The sequence below is a fragment of the Sinocyclocheilus anshuiensis genome, unplaced genomic scaffold, assembly GCF_001515605.1.
Source record: "Sinocyclocheilus anshuiensis isolate Anshui unplaced genomic scaffold, SAMN03320099.WGS_v1.1 scaffold519, whole genome shotgun sequence".
Lineage (NCBI taxonomy): Eukaryota > Metazoa > Chordata > Actinopteri > Cypriniformes > Cyprinidae > Sinocyclocheilus > Sinocyclocheilus anshuiensis.
This window is the reverse complement of record NW_015549637.1, coordinates 611,827-631,175: the sequence shown is the minus strand read 5'-3', so window position 1 is coordinate 631,175 and position 19,349 is coordinate 611,827. Positions and strand designations below refer to the sequence as shown.

General features: G+C 34.6%; 2 protein-coding genes across 2 annotated transcripts in view; one reads left to right on the top strand and one right to left on the bottom strand.

The window, feature by feature from the left end:
- The window catches only part of LOC107659794 (mitogen-activated protein kinase-binding protein 1-like), a 28,035-nt gene extending 20,169 nt beyond the window's left edge, over positions 1–7,866 (bottom strand). Inside the window, 10 exon segments of the mRNA XM_016448822.1 lie at positions 26–139; positions 514–703; positions 1,836–1,996; positions 2,075–2,257; positions 4,491–4,628; positions 4,703–4,873; positions 4,952–5,009; positions 6,250–6,312; positions 6,709–6,800; positions 7,660–7,866. Of these exon segments, the coding sequence (XP_016304308.1) occupies positions 26–139; positions 514–703; positions 1,836–1,996; positions 2,075–2,257; positions 4,491–4,628; positions 4,703–4,873; positions 4,952–5,009; positions 6,250–6,312; positions 6,709–6,800; positions 7,660–7,767 (1,278 nt within the window). The 5' untranslated portion in view covers positions 7,768–7,866.
- Positions 7,867–16,080: 8,214 nt separating this feature from the next.
- ora6 (olfactory receptor class A related 6) lies at positions 16,081–16,980 on the top strand. The gene has a single exon (XM_016448821.1). It carries the CDS (start codon positions 16,081–16,083, stop codon positions 16,978–16,980), a length of 900 nt encoding a protein of 299 aa, XP_016304307.1.
- Positions 16,981–19,349: the final 2,369 nt, after the last annotated feature.

Here is a 19,349-nt window from a genome sequence, read left to right as displayed (position 1 = left end):
ACGCTCAGCGTTCAGCCGGACTTACGTTACTCAGGACGTTACCGCCGTGAACGCCGTCTGAACTCCAGAGACGCACAGTGCTGTCAGACGAACACGAGACGAATGGATCAGACGAGCCGTCGCTCTTACTAGGAAACATCTGGAACAGAGCCGAACACACAGATCAAGAAAGAATTCAGACTATATCAGACTATTCAGGCAAATCAGCATATTAGAATGATTTCTGAAGATCATGTGACACTGAAGACTGGAGTAATGATGCTGAAAATACAGCTGCGCATCACAGAAATACATTACAGTTTAACAGATATTCACATAGAAAACAGCTGTTTTACACTGTAATAATATTTCACAATTTTTGCTGTATTGCAAATAAATGCAGCCTTGGTTTTGACTGGTTGCGTTTTTACGCAATATAGGCTGTTGAAAAAGTGTGTGGCTCTACAGAAAAAGCTACAGTATTGATACCATTCTGAATAATGAACGCAGACGTGTATGAGAGCGGATGTTCACCTGAAGATCCCAAACACAGGACGAGTGATACAGCGCTGAGAGAACTTTGCCCACTTTGCGCAGGTCTCTCGTGTCCCACACATATAAACTGTGGTCATTATACACACAGGACAGCCAGTGGTTCACGGGGTCAAAGGTCACCGCCACTGAGTCCGGGTAACGGGCGTCTGGCGTTCTGCTGAACAGATGCCTGAAGAACAGAAGTGATGAGCGTCTGTGGGAGGATCGCTGCTAATTACAGCCTGTAATGCGTTAACAGAGCTCTAATGCTGCAGATCTGGCAGGCAGAGACGTTACACAACCAGATCTAATCAAACACTCAACCCATAAACCCATGCGGTGTGGGACGGACAGAGATCACATTCATTCAGCAATCTCAACACACGTCCACAACTACATCGAACAAATTACATTTGTTAAAGGAAAAAAGATATATGAACTACTAGTCAAAGGTTTCTGAACAGTAAGATTTTTAATGTAAAGAAGTCTCTTCTGCTCACCAAGCCTGCATTTATTTGATCAGAAATACAGCAAAAACTGTAATATTGAGAAATATTTTCAGCATCATTACTCCAGTCTTCAGTGTCACATGATCTTCAGAAATCATTCTAATATGCCGATTTGCTGCTCAAGAAACATTTCTGATTATTATCAATGTTGAACACAGCCGAGTCAATTTTTTTCAGGATTCACAGATGAATAGAAAGATCCAAAGATCAGCATTTATCTGAAATAGAAATCTTTTGTAACATTTAAATGTCTTTATCATCACTTTTGATCAATTTAAAGCATCCTTGCTAAATAAAAGTATGAATGATTAATTATTAATATAAAGTATTAATGACTCCAAGCTTTTGAGTATATAATGTTACAAAAGCTTTATAATTTCAGATAGATGCTAATCTTTGCATGTTTCTATTCAACAAAGAATCCTGAAAAAATGCACTCAACTGTTTTAAATATTAATGATAATAATATAAAAAAATGTTTCTCGAGCAGCAAATCAGCATATTAGAATGATTTCTGAAGATCATGTGACACTGAAGACTGGAGTAATGATGCTGAAAATACAGCTGCGCATCACAGAAATAAATGAGTTTAACAGAGATTCACATAGAAAACTGCTGTTTTAGATTGTAATAATATTTCACAATTTTTACTGTATTTCTGATCAAATAAATGCAGGCTTGGTGAGCAGAAGAGACTTCTTTCAAAAACATTAAAAATCTCACTGTTCAGAAACGTTTGACTGGTAGTGTATATATTTTGATGTGTATCTGAATGCGTGTAACAAATGTATCAGTGATGTGTTACGGTCTCACCTGGTCTGTGTGGCGGCGGACACCTGGATGCCCAGATGATGAGGACGGGGCAGCGAGCTGATGAAGCGCAGGTCAGACGCTCCGAACACTCGCACCGTTCCGCTCGCACAGCCGCAGAAGATCAGATCCTCCGTCACCGCCAGAGAGCGCGCCGAACCCGTCTGCAGCACGAGCACACGTGAGCAACAACACGTCAGCACACGCGTGTCACAGGCGAGAGGTCATGTGATCCGACTGACCTGCAGGTGCACCCAGCGGTCCAGAACCCTCCGGCTGTTGAACTCACACAGCAGACCCGACGCCGTCACGCAGAAGGTGCTGTCGGACCTCAGGCCTCGTCCACACGCCACGTCACAGAAGAAGTTATTCTGCAGCTCCCCGAGGAGCCCTGAGCGGCCCATCAGCGGCACGGGACACGCGCGCTGCAGAGCATCATGGGAACGCTCAATCAGTCACTCGATCACAGCAGCTCTAACTGAACTTAACCAAGCTTCCATTACTGTACAAGAACCATCTTCAGTGATCATCGGCTCTTAAAGTCTGAAGAAGAACATCGTAATCATCTAAAGAACTTGTTTCCACTATAAAGAATCATTAGTGCGATGGAAAGATTCATTTAATGTTCTTAATGGAACCATCAAAGCCAATAACCATCCTTTATTTTGAAGTGTGTACTTATGTGCCAATATCTGAGTGAATTTATTCCACAGGAGAAAAACCAAACAAAACAACAAAAATGTAATTAAACGTTAAATTAAATCAAAACAAAGCAAAGATCTCACTATCTGATGGTACAAACCAGCGTCTGAAACGCTCACAGTGAGGTCAGACAGAAGAGTTACGAATGTGAGCTCTAAATACATTTGACATTTTGTTTCAAATTGCAACAATTTAACGTATTTAATTAAATATAACAATGCAATTTGTGTACATTTGTAATTTTGTGCAATAAAAAGACCAACAAACTTCACAATTAATTTAAGGTATTAAAACACAAATACAGCAGAGTGGGTAACGAAATCCATTCAAACTAACCAGCAGGATCTAGCTAGTTTAGGCAGAAATGTTGGCTTGTTCATTTACACATTTGGTTAATAACTAATAAATTAAACTAGACTGAAAAGTTTGTAGACAAACTTTAAGTTGGCTTGAAAAAGCCTAGCTAGAAAGTTTGAAAAAGTTTGAAAAGCTTGCAGTCTGAAAGTTATCACTTTGAAGTAGATTGAAAGTTATATAGTTTTAAAGATTAAAGTTTGAATGTTTTCAATGCAACACAGTCTATCAGAAAAACAGATATGTATAAACACATTGCTAGGGTACCTGGGGTGGTTGCTAGGCTGTTTCTAGCATGACTAGCATGTTGCTAACATGTTTTTAGCATGAATAGCATGTTTCTAGCATGTTGCTAGCATGATTAGCAAGTTACTAGCATTTTTCTAGCATGATTAGCATGTTACTAGCATGTTGTTAACATAATTAGCAGGGTGTTAGCATTTTGTTAGCATAATTAGAAAGTTACTAGCATGATTCTAACATGATTAGCATGTTACTAGCATGGTGTTAAAATGTTGTTAACATGATTAGCAAGTTACTAGCATGTTTTCTAACATGATTAGCATGTTAACATGATTAGTATGTTACTAGCATGGTGTTAACATGATTAACAAGTTACTAGCATGTTTCTAACATGATTAGCAAATTACTAGCATGTTGTTACCATGATTAACATGTTACTAGCATGATGCTAGTATGTTGTTAGCATGATTAGCAAGTTACTAGCATTTTGTTAGCATGTTTCAATGCTAATCCAGCTAAAAGCAGTTGATTCAGTAAAAAAACAGCTAAGACTGCTAAAAAAGTGGCCAAAACCACTTTAAAACCAGCTTGGGAGACCAGCCAAAGCAGTCAATCAGCTTAGGCTGGTTTTAGCTGTTTTTTTCAGTAGGGAGTTGTTAAGCTTTGCTATAGCAATAGACAGCTTAAATACACCATAAGTCTTATTGTATAAAAGTTTTCACTCCCTCAATGAAAGTCTATGGGATTTTAGGTGGTTTTGATAGTCTGGTTTACGAAAACCGTAAGCTGGATCAGTTAGAAAAGATATAGCAACCCGAGTCAGACCAGTCTGAAGGTCTGACCCGAGTTTGGTGATTGTAGCTTTAAAAGTCTAGGAGGAGATACATTTTAAGATTTGGTCTCAGAAGAAGAAGAAGGAAGAAGTAGTTTAAATAGGATTTCAGTAAGTTGGCTTTTTCAAGCCAACTTAAATAATATTTAAAATAAAAAAATAAAATAAATCATAGTTTTACTACAATGTATTAAATATCAGCTCATCAGAATGCCAGAAACATGATTTTAGGATTTTCGTTGCAAGAGCTCTTTATATAGAGTTTGATATGCTCACGTAAAGCGAAATATAAAATACAGCAAATCTCAACTACTTGATTGTTTACAGAATGTAACTATATCATCATCCATCTCTAATCTGCTAAATGACAATATTATAAACATATGAAGCTGCTTTTATTAACAAATTTGAAGTAACTGAAGGAAGGTGGTCAGAATCAGACATCTAAGATTACCAATAAACACGAAAAAGTCTGATCGCGGATGATACGGTTTAGAGGGAAACAGGTTTTGCCATCATTAATGTACCTGATCAGCGTGAGACGGTTCCAGATACCAGAAGCGGACGTGTCTGTTCCCCGCCGTGACGAAATAAGAGCCGTCCTCTGAGAAGGACATGGCCGTCACCTTACTGGACACCTTATTCACCGCTATCAGAGCGCTCTTCTGCAGGAACCACAGAGTGAACACATGCAGTGATGCAGGGACGCGCTGCAGGGCATGCTGGGTGATTTCCCTACCTTCCAGGCCCACAGGTTGACGCTCATGTCGTGCTGCGATCCCACGCTCACGATGTATTTGCCGTTGGGGGAAAAGGCCATGCAGGACACGCCGTACTTGTGCTCCTGCAGCTGAGAGACCAGCGAGCCCTCGCTCACGTCCCACACACACACCGCCGCCAGACGACCGCTCTGAACAACACACACCGACCGTTAGCTAGTCACACAACCACTGACCACAACTACACACGTGTGAGGCTGACTGCTGACCTCTCCAGTGACCAGAAACCTGCCGTCTGACGAGAACGACAACGTGCTGATGCTCTTCCTGAAGAACCACAGATTCACAACACACAGGTTAATGGAAGAATTCACCTAAACATGTGCTGAAAATGTGCTCATCCTCAGTTCATCCGAGATGAGTTTGTTTCTTCATCAGATTTGGAGAAATTGCATCACTGTCTCACTGCAAGTGAATGGGTGCCGTCAGAATGAGAGTCCAAACAGCTGATAAAAACATCACAATAATCCACAAGTAATCCACAGCACTCCAGTCCATCAGTTAACATCTGGAGAAGACAAAAGCTGAAACAAATCCAGCATTAAGACGCTTTTAACTCAAATACCATTGAGTCCATAATCCATAATAACTCTTCCTCCAGTGAAAAAGTGCATCTGCTGTCGTCTCTCACATCAAAATCCAGCCACATATGTGTTTAGAGCTGTTTAAACGCTGCTTGATCTGTGCAGATTTCTCTCCTGATTCACACCAGAACACTTTTTCACTGGAGGAAGCGTTATCTAGTGAACGGGGAATGTTCTCAGAACGTTCTGGCAAGGTTCTCTCAACGTTACGAACAAACGTTCTTCCAGTGATGTCAATGAAACATTAATTCAAAGTTATTTGGTCTTTAATAATGTTCTCAAAACTTTAGGACAAAAACATTATTTATCCATATCTTTTTCTGAAAAATTTATTTGGATGTTCATCTAACATTTTTTAAACGTTACTTGTTTCAGAGAACATTCAAAAGTAACGTTCCCATAATGTTTGCAAAATTCTAAAACAGAATGTTCCCTTAATGTTCACATAACAGACAAAAAAAATGTTTTAAAACATTTTTAAAAAACTGGATGTTTTGAACGTTCAGTGAACATTCAGAAATATTTTCATAACTTAATGGGAACGTTAGCAAAACATTCTTAGAACATATTTTTCTTAACTGGGATTATGGATCATGGACTCGTCTTAATGCTGGATTAGTTTCAGTTTCTGTCTTCTCCAGATGTTAACTGATGGACTGGAGTGCTGTGGATTATTGTGATGTTTTTATCAGCTGTTTGGACTCTCGTTCTGACGGCACCCATTCACTTGCAGTGAGACACTGATGCAGTTTCTCCAAATCTGATGAAGAAACAAACTCATCCTAATCTGGGATGGCCATATGAGGACATGTTCAGCTTTCATTTTTATCATATTCCTTTAACATCTGGATGACACTCGACACAAACACTAGAGTATTTACGCCTGACATGACTGAATGACGTGTGATACTGTAGCTCTTCACCTGGATGAGTTGATGAGATGCTGTTGTGTGTTTTTGGCTGGGTTCAGTAACACAACGACACACCTGAATGAAACAAACAAGCACTGCGTTCACTGCGCGAGTCCATTAATAGGCCTAAATCTTCAACTAATCTTTGTATTTTCATTAAAAGCTGGTTAATCGCTGTAATACTCTTGGGACTGAGATCTGCTTTCCTTACAATTAACAACACACCTACAGTAGGAAACAGGAAGATGCCATATTTAATCTAATGCATTTATTAATTTAACATATTTTATGTCTTTCCACAAAAAAACCTACTTAAACTAAATAATTTAAAAATGATTTTTGAGAACTAGTCATGACTTAAAGACAGTATAAGGCATTGAACAGACTGCTCATCTTCCCTTAACAGATTAAATAAGCTCTATATGCATCCATTAACTTCATTAATGATCTTTATGCAAGTTGTGAACTCACCCGGCTGGATAGGCCACCGTTCCTGAACACGGATCACATGTTAAACCACTGTTTCCTGCAGTCGTGATGCCCAGGACTTTCTCTAGAGTCACCTGAGATGACAGGAAAAACATAATGATCAAAATAAATATCACTGTATTACACAGACAACAAAACATTTATGGGTGAATCTGAACAATTTAAAAATAAAAATAAATAAATAATTAAATAAATACTTTTACATACTATGTATAATAAATTAATAAACATAAAATGAATTCTATATATTTAAATATGTTATATATATATAATAAATATGAATAAATATATAAAATAAATTATATTTAAAATATTTCTAAAATAAATATGATATAAATAAACACACACACACACATATATATTTATTTATTTATTTATTATGACAATAAAAAGCAAACAGTTTTCAAGGTGGGGAAATAACTGATCTATAGACAACAAGTTAATTTGCTTTACTGCTGATTAATGCATTAATGAATAATGATCATTGTTTCTCAGAACTAAAGACCTTTCAAGAGCTCAAAGTCAACACAGGAGCATCATGGGAATGTGCTGATGTGTTTAAGAGGTTTGCTCTGTCGATATTATTATTGACTCTCGTGCTGGTTTTACAATGATGTCGACATGCGAAAGAGTCCGAAAAACACTGACAACATCATCATCTGAGATCTTCAGTCTAGATGAGCTTCACACAAGATCAAAAGACAAACTAATCACTAATCGGAACTCAATCAGAAACAGATCAAAGGACGCGAACTCTTCAGAACGCGCAGCGGTTCGTTTGATGTTTGTTACAGTGATGAAATATTTGTTACAATTTTTAAATGATTGTTACAAATGTCTGAGTGATCTGATACATACTGACGCGGTTCTGAAGCGCAGCGCTATAATAATAATATTATTAATAATAATAATAATAGCAGTGAGTTTCTTTACCTTGCTGGACAGACAGTCTTTGATGCGGCCGCTGCGGCTCCTTCTGAGTTTGATGGACGGCGAGCGCAGGAGACTCTGAATGCGACTCTTGATGGTAAAAGCCTCCATGTCCCTGCATTCACACACGAGCGCGGTAAATCTGCGGTAAACTCCAGTAAAACACCACAGTAAAGTTGAGCGAGTCGCGCTCAGCCGCGTTTGAATGAATCTCCACGGGCTCCAGCGGCGCTAATCAGCGCGTCCGGCGATCTGATTGGCCTCTGTGACGCATGACGTTCCGCTGTGATTACATATTCATGAGCCTGATAACGAGACTGACTCCTGGTGGATCTGGAGTTGGGGCAGAGTAACAATTAACATAAAACAATGAAAATGAAAATGTATTGAAGAAGAAAAGAAGAAATGATCTTAAATAAATCCTGACTGCATCACAGCACAGTAGCTGGCAATAAAGCAAGAAGAAGAAAAGAAGAGGGTGTTTTCACACTTGGTCCTTTTAAGTGATCTGAGCACAAAAAACACGCATTGTGAAAACAAACCACTCCGGATCGCTTGACCTTTTTTAGTTTAGCGACCTGCTAAGACGGCGTTTCAGTGCCACGTTAAAGAATAATAAAAAAAAAATCTAAGATTACGATATTAAAGTCGTAATATTTTGAGAAAAAAAAGTAAAAATTAGGAGAATTAAGCAGAAATCATACCACGAGTCACACACTCTCAGGGACAGTATGATTGGAAATAATATTTCACATCTTCGAATGCATTCATTATTTGTAGTGCGCAGCCACCCAATAATAGCAATAAGCTTTGTGCTTTTGGTGCTTTTAATATAAAAGAAAGTCTCAGCTTTCAAATTCTGTAATTTTTTATAGCGAAATACAAACAATGTCTTACAATAATGTGTTTTTCTTGCTCTTTAATGTGGCGTGACAGATCGCTGTATTCAGCTCAGTTTAAGCGGGATGCGAATCAATCATCTTTTCATCACATTTATAATATGTATTTCACTATAAAACTATAATATATATATATATATATATATCTATAATATAATAATCCAGGTGCATGCGCAATATAGACTACACTCTCAAAATATTTCGACTTAATTCTTGTCATTTTGACTTTATTCTCAAAATATTTCGACTTCATTCTTGTAATCTTGACTTTATTCTCAAAATATTTCGACTTCATTCTTGTAATCTTGACTTTATTCTCAAAATATTTCGACTTCATTCTTGTAATCTTGACTTTATTCTCAAAATATTTCGACTTCATTCTTGTAATCTTGACTTTATTCTCAAAATATTTCGACTTCATTCTTGTAATCTTGACTTTATTCTCAAAATATTTCGACTTCATTCTTGTAATCTTGACTTTATTCTCAAAATATTTCGACTTCATTCTTGTAATCTTGACTTTATTCTCAAAATATTTCGACTTCATTCTTGTAATCTTGACTTTATTCTCAAAATATTTCGACTTCATTCTTGTAATCTTGACTTTATTCTCAAAATATTTCGACTTCATTCTTGTAATCTTGACTTTATTCTCAAAATATTTCGACTTCATTCTTGTAATCTTGACTTTATTCTCAAAATATTTCGACTTCATTCTTGTAATCTTGACTTTATTCTCAAAATATTTCGACTTCATTCTTGTAATCTTGACTTTATTCTCAAAATATTTCGACTTCATTCTTGTAATCTTGACTTTATTCTCAAAATATTTCGACTTCATTCTTGTAATCTTGACTTTATTCTCAAAATATTTCGACTTCATTCTTGTAATCTTGACTTTATTCTCAAAATATTTCGACTTCATTCTTGTAATCTTGACTTTATTCTCAAAATATTTCGACTTCATTCTTGTAATCTTGACTTTATTCTCAAAATATTTCGACTTCATTCTTGTAATCTTGACTTTATTCTCAAAATATTTCGACTTCATTCTTGTAATCTTGACTTTATTCTCAAAATATTTCGACTTCATTCTTGTAATCTTGACTTTATTCTCAAAATATTTCGACTTCATTCTTGTAATCTTGACTTTATTCTCAAAATATTTCGACTTCATTCTTGTAATCTTGACTTTATTCTCAAAATATTTCGACTTCATTCTTGTAATCTTGACTTTATTCTCAAAATATTTCGACTTCATTCTTGTAATCTTGACTTTATTCTCAAAATATTTCGACTTCATTCTTGTAATCTTGACTTTATTCTCAAAATATTTCGACTTCATTCTTGTAATCTTGACTTTATTCTCAAAATATTTCGACTTCATTCTTGTAATCTTGACTTTATTCTCAAAATATTTCGACTTCATTCTTGTAATCTTGACTTTATTCTCAAAATATTTCGACTTCATTCTTGTAATCTTGACTTTATTCTCAAAATATTTCGACTTCATTCTTGTAATCTTGACTTTATTCTCAAAATATTTCGACTTCATTCTTGTAATCTTGACTTTATTCTCAAAATATTTCGACTTCATTCTTGTAATCTTGACTTTATTCTCAAAATATTTCGACTTCATTCTTGTAATCTTGACTTTATTCTCAAAATATTTCGACTTCATTCTTGTAATCTTGACTTTATTCTCAAAATATTTCGACTTCATTCTTGTAATCTTGACTTTATTCTCAAAATATTTCGACTTCATTCTTGTAATCTTGACTTTATTCTCAAAATATTTCGACTTCATTCTTGTAATCTTGACTTTATTCTCAAAATATTTCGACTTCATTCTTGTAATCTTGACTTTATTCTCAAAATATTTCGACTTCATTCTTGTAATCTTGACTTTATTCTCAAAATATTTCGACTTCATTCTTGTAATCTTGACTTTATTCTCAAAATATTTCGACTTCATTCTTGTAATCTTGACTTTATTCTCAAAATATTTCGACTTCATTCTTGTAATCTTGACTTTATTCTCAAAATATTTCGACTTCATTCTTGTAATCTTGACTTTATTCTCAAAATATTTCGACTTCATTCTTGTAATCTTGACTTTATTCTCAAAATATTTCGACTTCATTCTTGTAATCTTGACTTTATTCTCAAAATATTTCGACTTCATTCTTGTAATCTTGACTTTATTCTCAAAATATTTCGACTTCATTCTTGTAATCTTGACTTTATTCTCAAAATATTTCGACTTCATTCTTGTAATCTTGACTTTATTCTCAAAATATTTCGACTTCATTCTTGTAATCTTGACTTTATTCTCAAAATATTTCGACTTCATTCTTGTAATCTTGACTTTATTCTCAAAATATTTCGACTTCATTCTTGTAATCTTGACTTTATTCTCAAAATATTTCGACTTCATTCTTGTAATCTTGACTTTATTCTCAAAATATTTCGACTTCATTCTTGTAATCTTGACTTTATTCTCAAAATATTTCGACTTCATTCTTGTAATCTTGACTTTATTCTCAAAATATTTCGACTTCATTCTTGTAATCTTGACTTTATTCTCAAAATATTTCGACTTCATTCTTGTAATCTTGACTTTATTCTCAAAATATTTCGACTTCATTCTTGTAATCTTGACTTTATTCTCAAAATATTTCGACTTCATTCTTGTAATCTTGACTTTATTCTCAAAATATTTCGACTTCATTCTTGTAATCTTGACTTTATTCTCAAAATATTTCGACTTCATTCTTGTAATCTTGACTTTATTCTCAAAATATTTCGACTTCATTCTTGTAATCTTGACTTTATTCTCAAAATATTTCGACTTCATTCTTGTAATCTTGACTTTATTCTCAAAATATTTCGACTTCATTCTTGTAATCTTGACTTTATTCTCAAAATATTTCGACTTCATTCTTGTAATCTTGACTTTATTCTCAAAATATTTCGACTTAATTCTTGTAATCTCGACTTTATTCTCAAAATATTTCTATTAATTCTTGTCATTTTGACTTTATTCTCAAAATATTTAAACTTTATTCTCAAAATATTTAAACTTTATTCTCAAAATATTTCAACTTTATTCTCGTAATTTTGACTTTATTCTCAAAAAAACATTACAACTTGAATCTCGTAATTTTAGATTTTTAATTTTTTAACGTGGCACTAAAATGCCGTTGTAATATTTAAACCACATGCCACAATAATCTATTGTATTCACAAATACTAGTATATATTATTATTTGTAATTAATCGAATCGATTATTCTGTGTATCATATAATTTTATCATTTTTTAATCAAAGTGACTGTCAATGGTTTAATGCTTTAAACTAGCAATACTATAAAAGTAAATTAATTTTGAGTAACTGACATTATATAAATTATACATATGTGTGCTACCATTCAAAAATTTGGGTCAGTAAGTTTTTTCTTTCTAAATATTAAAATGAATAATATTCAGCAAAGATGCATTAAATTCATCAAAAGGGACAGTAAACATGTATAATGTTGCAAACAATTTCTATTTCAAATAAATGCTTTTTTTTTTACTTTCTATTAATTACAGAATCTTTCAAAATGTATATTTTTATTAATATTTGGATCAAATATTAAGCAGCACAACTGGTTTCAACATTGATAATAATTAATTCTTGTAATTTTGACTTTATTCTCAGAATATTTTGACTTAATTCTTGTAATTTTTGACTTTATTCTCAAACTATTTGAATTAATTCTTGTCATTTTTACTTTATTCTCAAAATATTTCGACTTAATTCTTGTAATTTTGACTTTATTCTCAGAATATTTTGACTTAATTCTTGTAATTTTTGACTTTATTCTCAAAATATTTCGACTTAATTCTTGTAATTTTGACTTTATTCTCAAAATATTTTGACTTCATTCTCATAATTTTGACTTTTTTTTCTCAAAGTATTACGATCTCAATCGTAGATTTTTTATTTTTTTTTTACGTGGCACTAAAACATAGTCATAACAAACTGTGCGTAAAGTTTCGTTTCATTTTTGTGACACGATCCGTAAACAATTTCTTGAAAACCGAGACGGCAGAAAGCGCAGCCTGTTTGTTTTCTTTTTTTTACAAAAGCACAATATTTTGTTTTATTGTGTATACAAATAAAAGTAGAACCTTTATAGTAGATAACAGGGACTGTAAAATATGTATTTTAGGTATGGAAATGACATTTTGACACACACAACATATCATTTATAGCATTGCTAATGCTAAGCCTGTTCATACTGCAATGTATAAACACAAATGCATTTTTAAAATGACTATTTAATCCAATCTGCAGTTTTTGTTAAAAATGATATTGTTGTCTTCATGCCTGATTTTACGTGCCGAGATCATTTTCTGTCAGTATGTTTCATGTTTAACTTCCATTAAAAAAGTGTTATTACATCTATAAAGGCAGGACAATGAAAGGACCACAACATTTACATGGATTTACATTTTATTTAAGCACAAAGCCATAATATCAACTCAATTCTGAGGCCATTTCAATATGAGAATCCACATAATTTACAAACTTTACAGGATGAAAGCATTAAGATCAATCAGGTTATGAGTTATTGAGATGTTTTCCAGCCTGAGAGATTAATTAGTGAGTGATTTATAAATGACAGACAACTAACACAGGCCTCGTCTTCATCGTCTTGGTGAAAGATTGCAGGACTATGTTGAGCAAACGTCTCTTCACCACTAAACACCAAACAGATTGATCGTTTAGAGTGTTTTATCCAGTCAAAGCTCTTTTAGTGTAACTGTAGCTGGAGCTTCTCGTGTCAAATCTTGACTGATTTTGATCAAGTAAGCGTCAGAATAACTGCAGTAATATCTCCAGATGAACACTTACTGGACTGAAGCAGCTCAGCTTTACTTGATTCTCCATCAATCATGTTTTAGAGTCTCAAATCTGATCCTCAGGATCTTTTGAGGAGCGTTTGTTTCCAGAAGCTTTACTTTCACTGTTCCTCAGCGGAGGAATGATCTTCACAAGCCTCCAGAACATCTCACATCTTCTGAGAATCTTCTTTTAAATTAGTCTTAGTCCTGTGTCAGATGTATTTTTTAGTTATCATCATATTTAGTCAAGCTTGTCCTGTTTTTGTCGAGAGCGCGTGCGCATGGTTGCCAGATCACAAAAAACGAAGCTAAACACCGGGCAGAAAATGCTTTGTTTTAACAGAGAAGCTCTGATTTGGGGATTTGAACTCTTGATATCTGGCATATGTTCAGTGTGCCATCAGTGTCTTTTACTGCAGTACAGCATATTAACACAAATAAACGTCTGTATTCTAGCTATGTTGATGGATTCGTCATTGGTTTTATTTTTAATTCAACTAAGCATAAAATGATGCATATATTCAGAGACTTGCATACTGTGTATAGTAAATATACTGTATCTTGCAAGTCAATTGTGTTTGCATATTATTTGTGCTTTTCACAGAAAACCATCCCATAATGCCTCAGTGAGCACAACAAACTCAAATAAAGAAAAGAGACTTACAAGCCATTGACTCTGAGCTGCTTGCAGTGTTTTCCTGAAGAGAAGAGAGATGTTAAATAGTGTAGTTATTCTTACAGTACACTATTTATGTCTCACAATCTTCTACAGTAAAGATATGCATCATATTCGTTTTCTTTGATCGTTACTAGTTAATGCAGCATGCGAGTTCAGTGTCACGTTTCCAAAAGTTTCCAACTTTTACCATAAAACCTGACAATTTATTAAGGGATATTACACTTGTTTCTTCGTTCCCCCCGAACGAAAATGTTCCTTTATAAAATATAATTTTTTTAGTAAGTGTTTTATTTTGATTGTTGTTATTTTTTAACATTTTTATGATTAAATATTAGCTTTTCATTAAACTCACAAACCCGCTGCAGTTCCTTTACGAACCCCAGTTTGCTAAACCTTGATGTAATGCACTTTATGATGTTAATAACAAACAATGGAATATATTTTCTTACTTTTTGCATTTTTATATCAATGTGGAACAAGATTATCCTGTTTAAATCAATGTGATAAACACGTTAGGTCAAAAGTAATCTAAAAGTAGTCTGATTATATTACCTAAAATGTGTAATGTAACGGATGACGTCACTAACTACAATGTTTGTCATGTAATTTGGAATCAGAAGCGGACTACAGTTTGTAAGTAATCTACCAGCTCTGATAATGTTATAAATCATAATACATTAATATGGCATCTTTCACAATTTGTCTGTCATTGGGTTTAATGTCAGTGGTGACAAATACTAAATTATCATAACTATTAATATTTTAGTGAGAAATGTTGTTACCATTATAAATTTGTCTAGAAGGTGTGGTAATATTGGATAACTATAATCATAATTCATGGCTGGGCAGAGAATCATTCTAGCTATATATGAAGATATAACCAGATTGTGGTAATTTAGGTGGAACATACATTTTTTAAAAATAAAGATTTTATTTAATCTTTTTTTTTTTCAGTGTCACATGATCTTCAGAAATCATTCTAATATGCTGATTTGCTGCTTGAGAAACATTTCTGATTATCATCAGTGTTGAAATATTTGTGTGGAAACTGATACATTGTATTTTTCAGGATTCACAGATGAACAGAAAGTTAAAAAGAGCAGCATTTATTTGAAATAGAAATCTTTTCTAACATTCTAAATGTCTTTACTGTCACTTTTAATCAATTTAATGCATCACAGATGAATAAAAATGTTTTCAAAATAAATAAATCAGTTTTTCAACATTGATAATAATCAGAAATGTTTCTTGAGCAGCAAATCAGCATATTAGAATGATTTCTGAAGATCATGTGACACTGAAGACTGGAGTAATGATGCTGAAAATACAGCTGCGCATCACAGAAATACATTACAGTTTAACAGAGATTCACTCAGAAAACAGCTGTTTTACATTATAATAATATTTCACATTTTTTACAGTATTTGTGATCAAATAAATGCAGCCGCGGTGAGCAGAACAGACTTCTTTCATTACATTGTTATTTTTTTTTAAATCACCATATCATGTGAGGTTGGCATAAAAACCAAAAGCATCTAACAAGCACCTTTGTATTATTATGAATAACTGTGTAAAACTTTAGATTTAAATAAAGATTTTCTTAATGTAGTTTTGATTGAGAGAGAGATCTGTTAATGAGGTTATTCTACCTGTCATACAAATGTGTGACGCATAAATGTTTTTAATTAAAAATAATGAAAGCAGCTCTGCTTGGAAGCCGATGTTTATTGTCAATCATCAAGCCAGTGATGGAGATGTGAGGGCAAACTCCATGGAGAAATTAAGCCTGAGCGCCTGCTCGTCACCAGATGAAGGACACCAAAGCTCTAAGGCATCAATTACACCGTTCTCCTCCTTAAGCTCCAATTAAGCAGGATGCAGTGATATGACAGAAACTGTGATCCGCTGGAGCAGAAGCGGCTCCAGATCTGCTGCAGAACGCATCGGTCGAGCCATGGAGGGCTTTTACGTGGACCTTCTGGCTCTGAGGATCGTCGTCTCCGTCATCGGCGTTGTAGGAAACACGGTCCTGATTATCTCACTCCTACAGACGCCTCGCCTGAAGTCCTTCGAGATCTTTCTCCTCGGGCTGGCCACGGCGAATCTGGAGGAGATCGTGATCGTGGACGTCTACGACATCTTGCTGTTGCGCTCCTCTCGCAGGATAAGCATCTGGAGCTGCAGAGGCCTGAAGTTCCTTACCATCCTCGGGGAGATCTCCAGCATCCTCTTCACGGTTCTCATCAGCATCTACCGCTATCAGAAGCTGCGGGACGTGCACACGCGGGTCAGCCGGCCCGTCTTCATGGACAGTCTGCGTTCGGCCGTGCTTCTCTCTGTCTTCTGCGGTGCAGTGGCTCTGGTCTTCGGCTTGCCCACGCTTCTCATTAACCTGGACTGGAGTCACCAGAACTCCTCGTCTCAGGGCTGTCCGGTCGATTTCTTCCAGTGCTCGTTAACCAGGTGCCCGACTCGCAACCGCGTTTACAAGTACTCCTTCCTTCTGGTGTGCAACCTGTTGCCTCTGCTGATAGTCACAGTAACGAGCAGCATGATCGTCAGGATCTTAATAACTCAGCAGAAGACGGTGAGGGCCCGACAGGCATCGCAGACGTCCCAGCAGCGGCCCAGGAGATCTGGCTTCCAGCGCAGCACGCAGGCCATCCTTGCGGCCATGACTCTGTTCCAGCTCAACTGGACCGTCTATCTGATCCTGCATCTGCTGTGGGACCCACACTCCTTCACACTGTGGTCAGAGCTGGAGTTCTTCATCACCACGTTTTACACCGCAGTCAGCCCGTATGTCTATGGAATAGGCAACAACCTGTTCAGCATGAAGCGCTGCATGAGCTGAAAGCTTCTGATTAGATTGCTAGTTTCAGAAGTGTTTTGAGAACTGTGACCTTTGCATACAAAACAATAACATAAAAGGTTCAAAAAATCTGGTAACACTTTACTTAAAGCCTTGTGATGCAGCTTCTACAGTTGATACATTGTAACACTTATCAAGTCATTGTTACACTATGCATTTAATATACTTATTTACGACAAGATATAATGTATTACAACGCACATTATGAATAATTATAATGCATTATTCCCTTTAACAACCCTTTATAATGCATTATACATAAAGGTTTTAAGTGTTACCAAAAATCCTTTACTCTTAGTTTAATACAAAATATCCAAATTAAAGTTCTCTAACATTTAAATAATATAATTTATTTTATTTTTTGTTATTTTAGTACATTGAGATATTATTATCATTCTTTGTTAAGGTTTTGAATTAGATTTTTATATTTGTTTTTTATTTTAATTACCGTTTTAGTCATTTTGTATAATTATATATATATATATATATTAGTGCTGTCAAACAATTAATCGCATCCAAAATAAAAGTTTTTGTTTGCATAATATATATATGTGCACTGTATATTTATTATGTACATATAAATACACACACATACAGTATATATTTAGAAAATATTTACATGTCTATATTTATATTCATATAATTAATATTATAAATAAATATATTTAATATATAAGCATATTTTTCTGAAATATATACATGCATGTGTGTGTATTTATGTACACACACATATATTATGCAAACAAAAACTTCGCGATTAATCGTTTGACAGCACTAATATATATATATACTATATGATTACTTTTTAGGTTATATCATTTTATACTTAATTTTTATTTTAGTTTGAGTTATTTTAGTGCATCAAGGTAATAAATGAAAATGGAATGTTGACTTGTAAACTAGCTTTAATAAAATAAATAATAATAATAATAAAAATCTTTATTTTAGTTAACATTTATTTTAGTTCAAGTAATGAAAATGTATTTTTATGGTTTTAGGTTTAGTAAACTAGAATAACCCTGGTATGCACATTTACACACACATACATGCAAAGAACTGAACATAATCAGGAATTTATCAAATGTCCTATAGCTGTTAAATATAATTGTTTTCCTTCTCATTCAGCATATTATGTTATGAACGGTTATTAATCCAATTAATATGATCCAGATCCTTGATTTACACTGGGAAAAAATGCATGGTAACCTGCGATCAGCTTAAAGAGCAATGTACCTGATTTAACTCATAAATAAGAGTTCTGTTGGTACAAATGAATGTATTTTAGGTTGATTCGGTGATGCCAAATAATAATTTGATTGGAAAAAATCCAGTTAATTTAGATGTTACCTTTTTTATTTTAGTGTACATGAGATCCAATTAGAGATTTGCTATTGTTCATTATTAATTCATGTTCATTTATACAGCTTAAGATGGTCACATTGCAAAAAAATATGAATTATTGTGCAATATAATTTCTTGTTTTGATCTTACCGCACCTGATGCTTCTGTGCAGTGCTAATAAACACTGATTTCTGTGTGTTGTGATGTATTCTCATGACTCTATAAATGTGGACAGTCTGTAAGGAGTTAAGCATTATCACTCTCATAGTTCACAGGCTCGATTAAAGCATAATAACTCACCCAAAAATGAACCATCGCATCATTTATTGCCCTTGTGTCTTTCATATGCTTCATATTTAATCATTAAACCAATGCAATCGAAACATTTGTTAACATGTGATCTGAATATTCTGCTTTGGCATCACTTTTATTCATGGATAAAGTGTTTTACTTCTAAAATATAACTGAATTGACTCAAAGGTGTGAAGGGAAGCAGGATTTAGCTGTGGCCGTGTGCACTAAACAATAGCTTTCAGTCGGAGTCTCTTGCTTCTGTTCTAGTGTTGAATGCGTTGGTCATATGGAAACATGTTGTCTTCTGTAAGTGCAGCTCTGCTCTCTGACTGAAAGTGAAAGTGAGTGGTGATTTTCTGTGTTCTGACAGTCATATCTGGAGATGTGTGTGACTGCTGGTGACCTTCAACAATCAACACATCTCAATCATCTGAGCAGTTTCACCAGCACACTTCATCAGTCTGCTTCATCTTCAGTCTTCTCAGGAGTTACTGCTCTGATCATTTACTCGCCCTCATGTCATCCGAGATGTTCTTTCTGTCTTCAGTCGCAAAGAAATGAAGGTTTTTGAGGAAAACGTTCCAGGATTGTTCTCCATATAATGGACTTCAATGTACAATTACAATGTAATCATGGAAACAATTAATTGTATCATGTTGCAAACATCATAGGAATGCTACTTTTTAAATGTTCTCTGAACATTCTGAAACAAGTAA

What these genes read in the sequence shown, in the direction of transcription:
- ora6 (XM_016448821.1), top strand. Translation starts at nt 16,081, where the DNA reads ATGGAGGGCTTTTACGTGGACCTTCTGGCTCTGAGGATCGTCGTCTCC.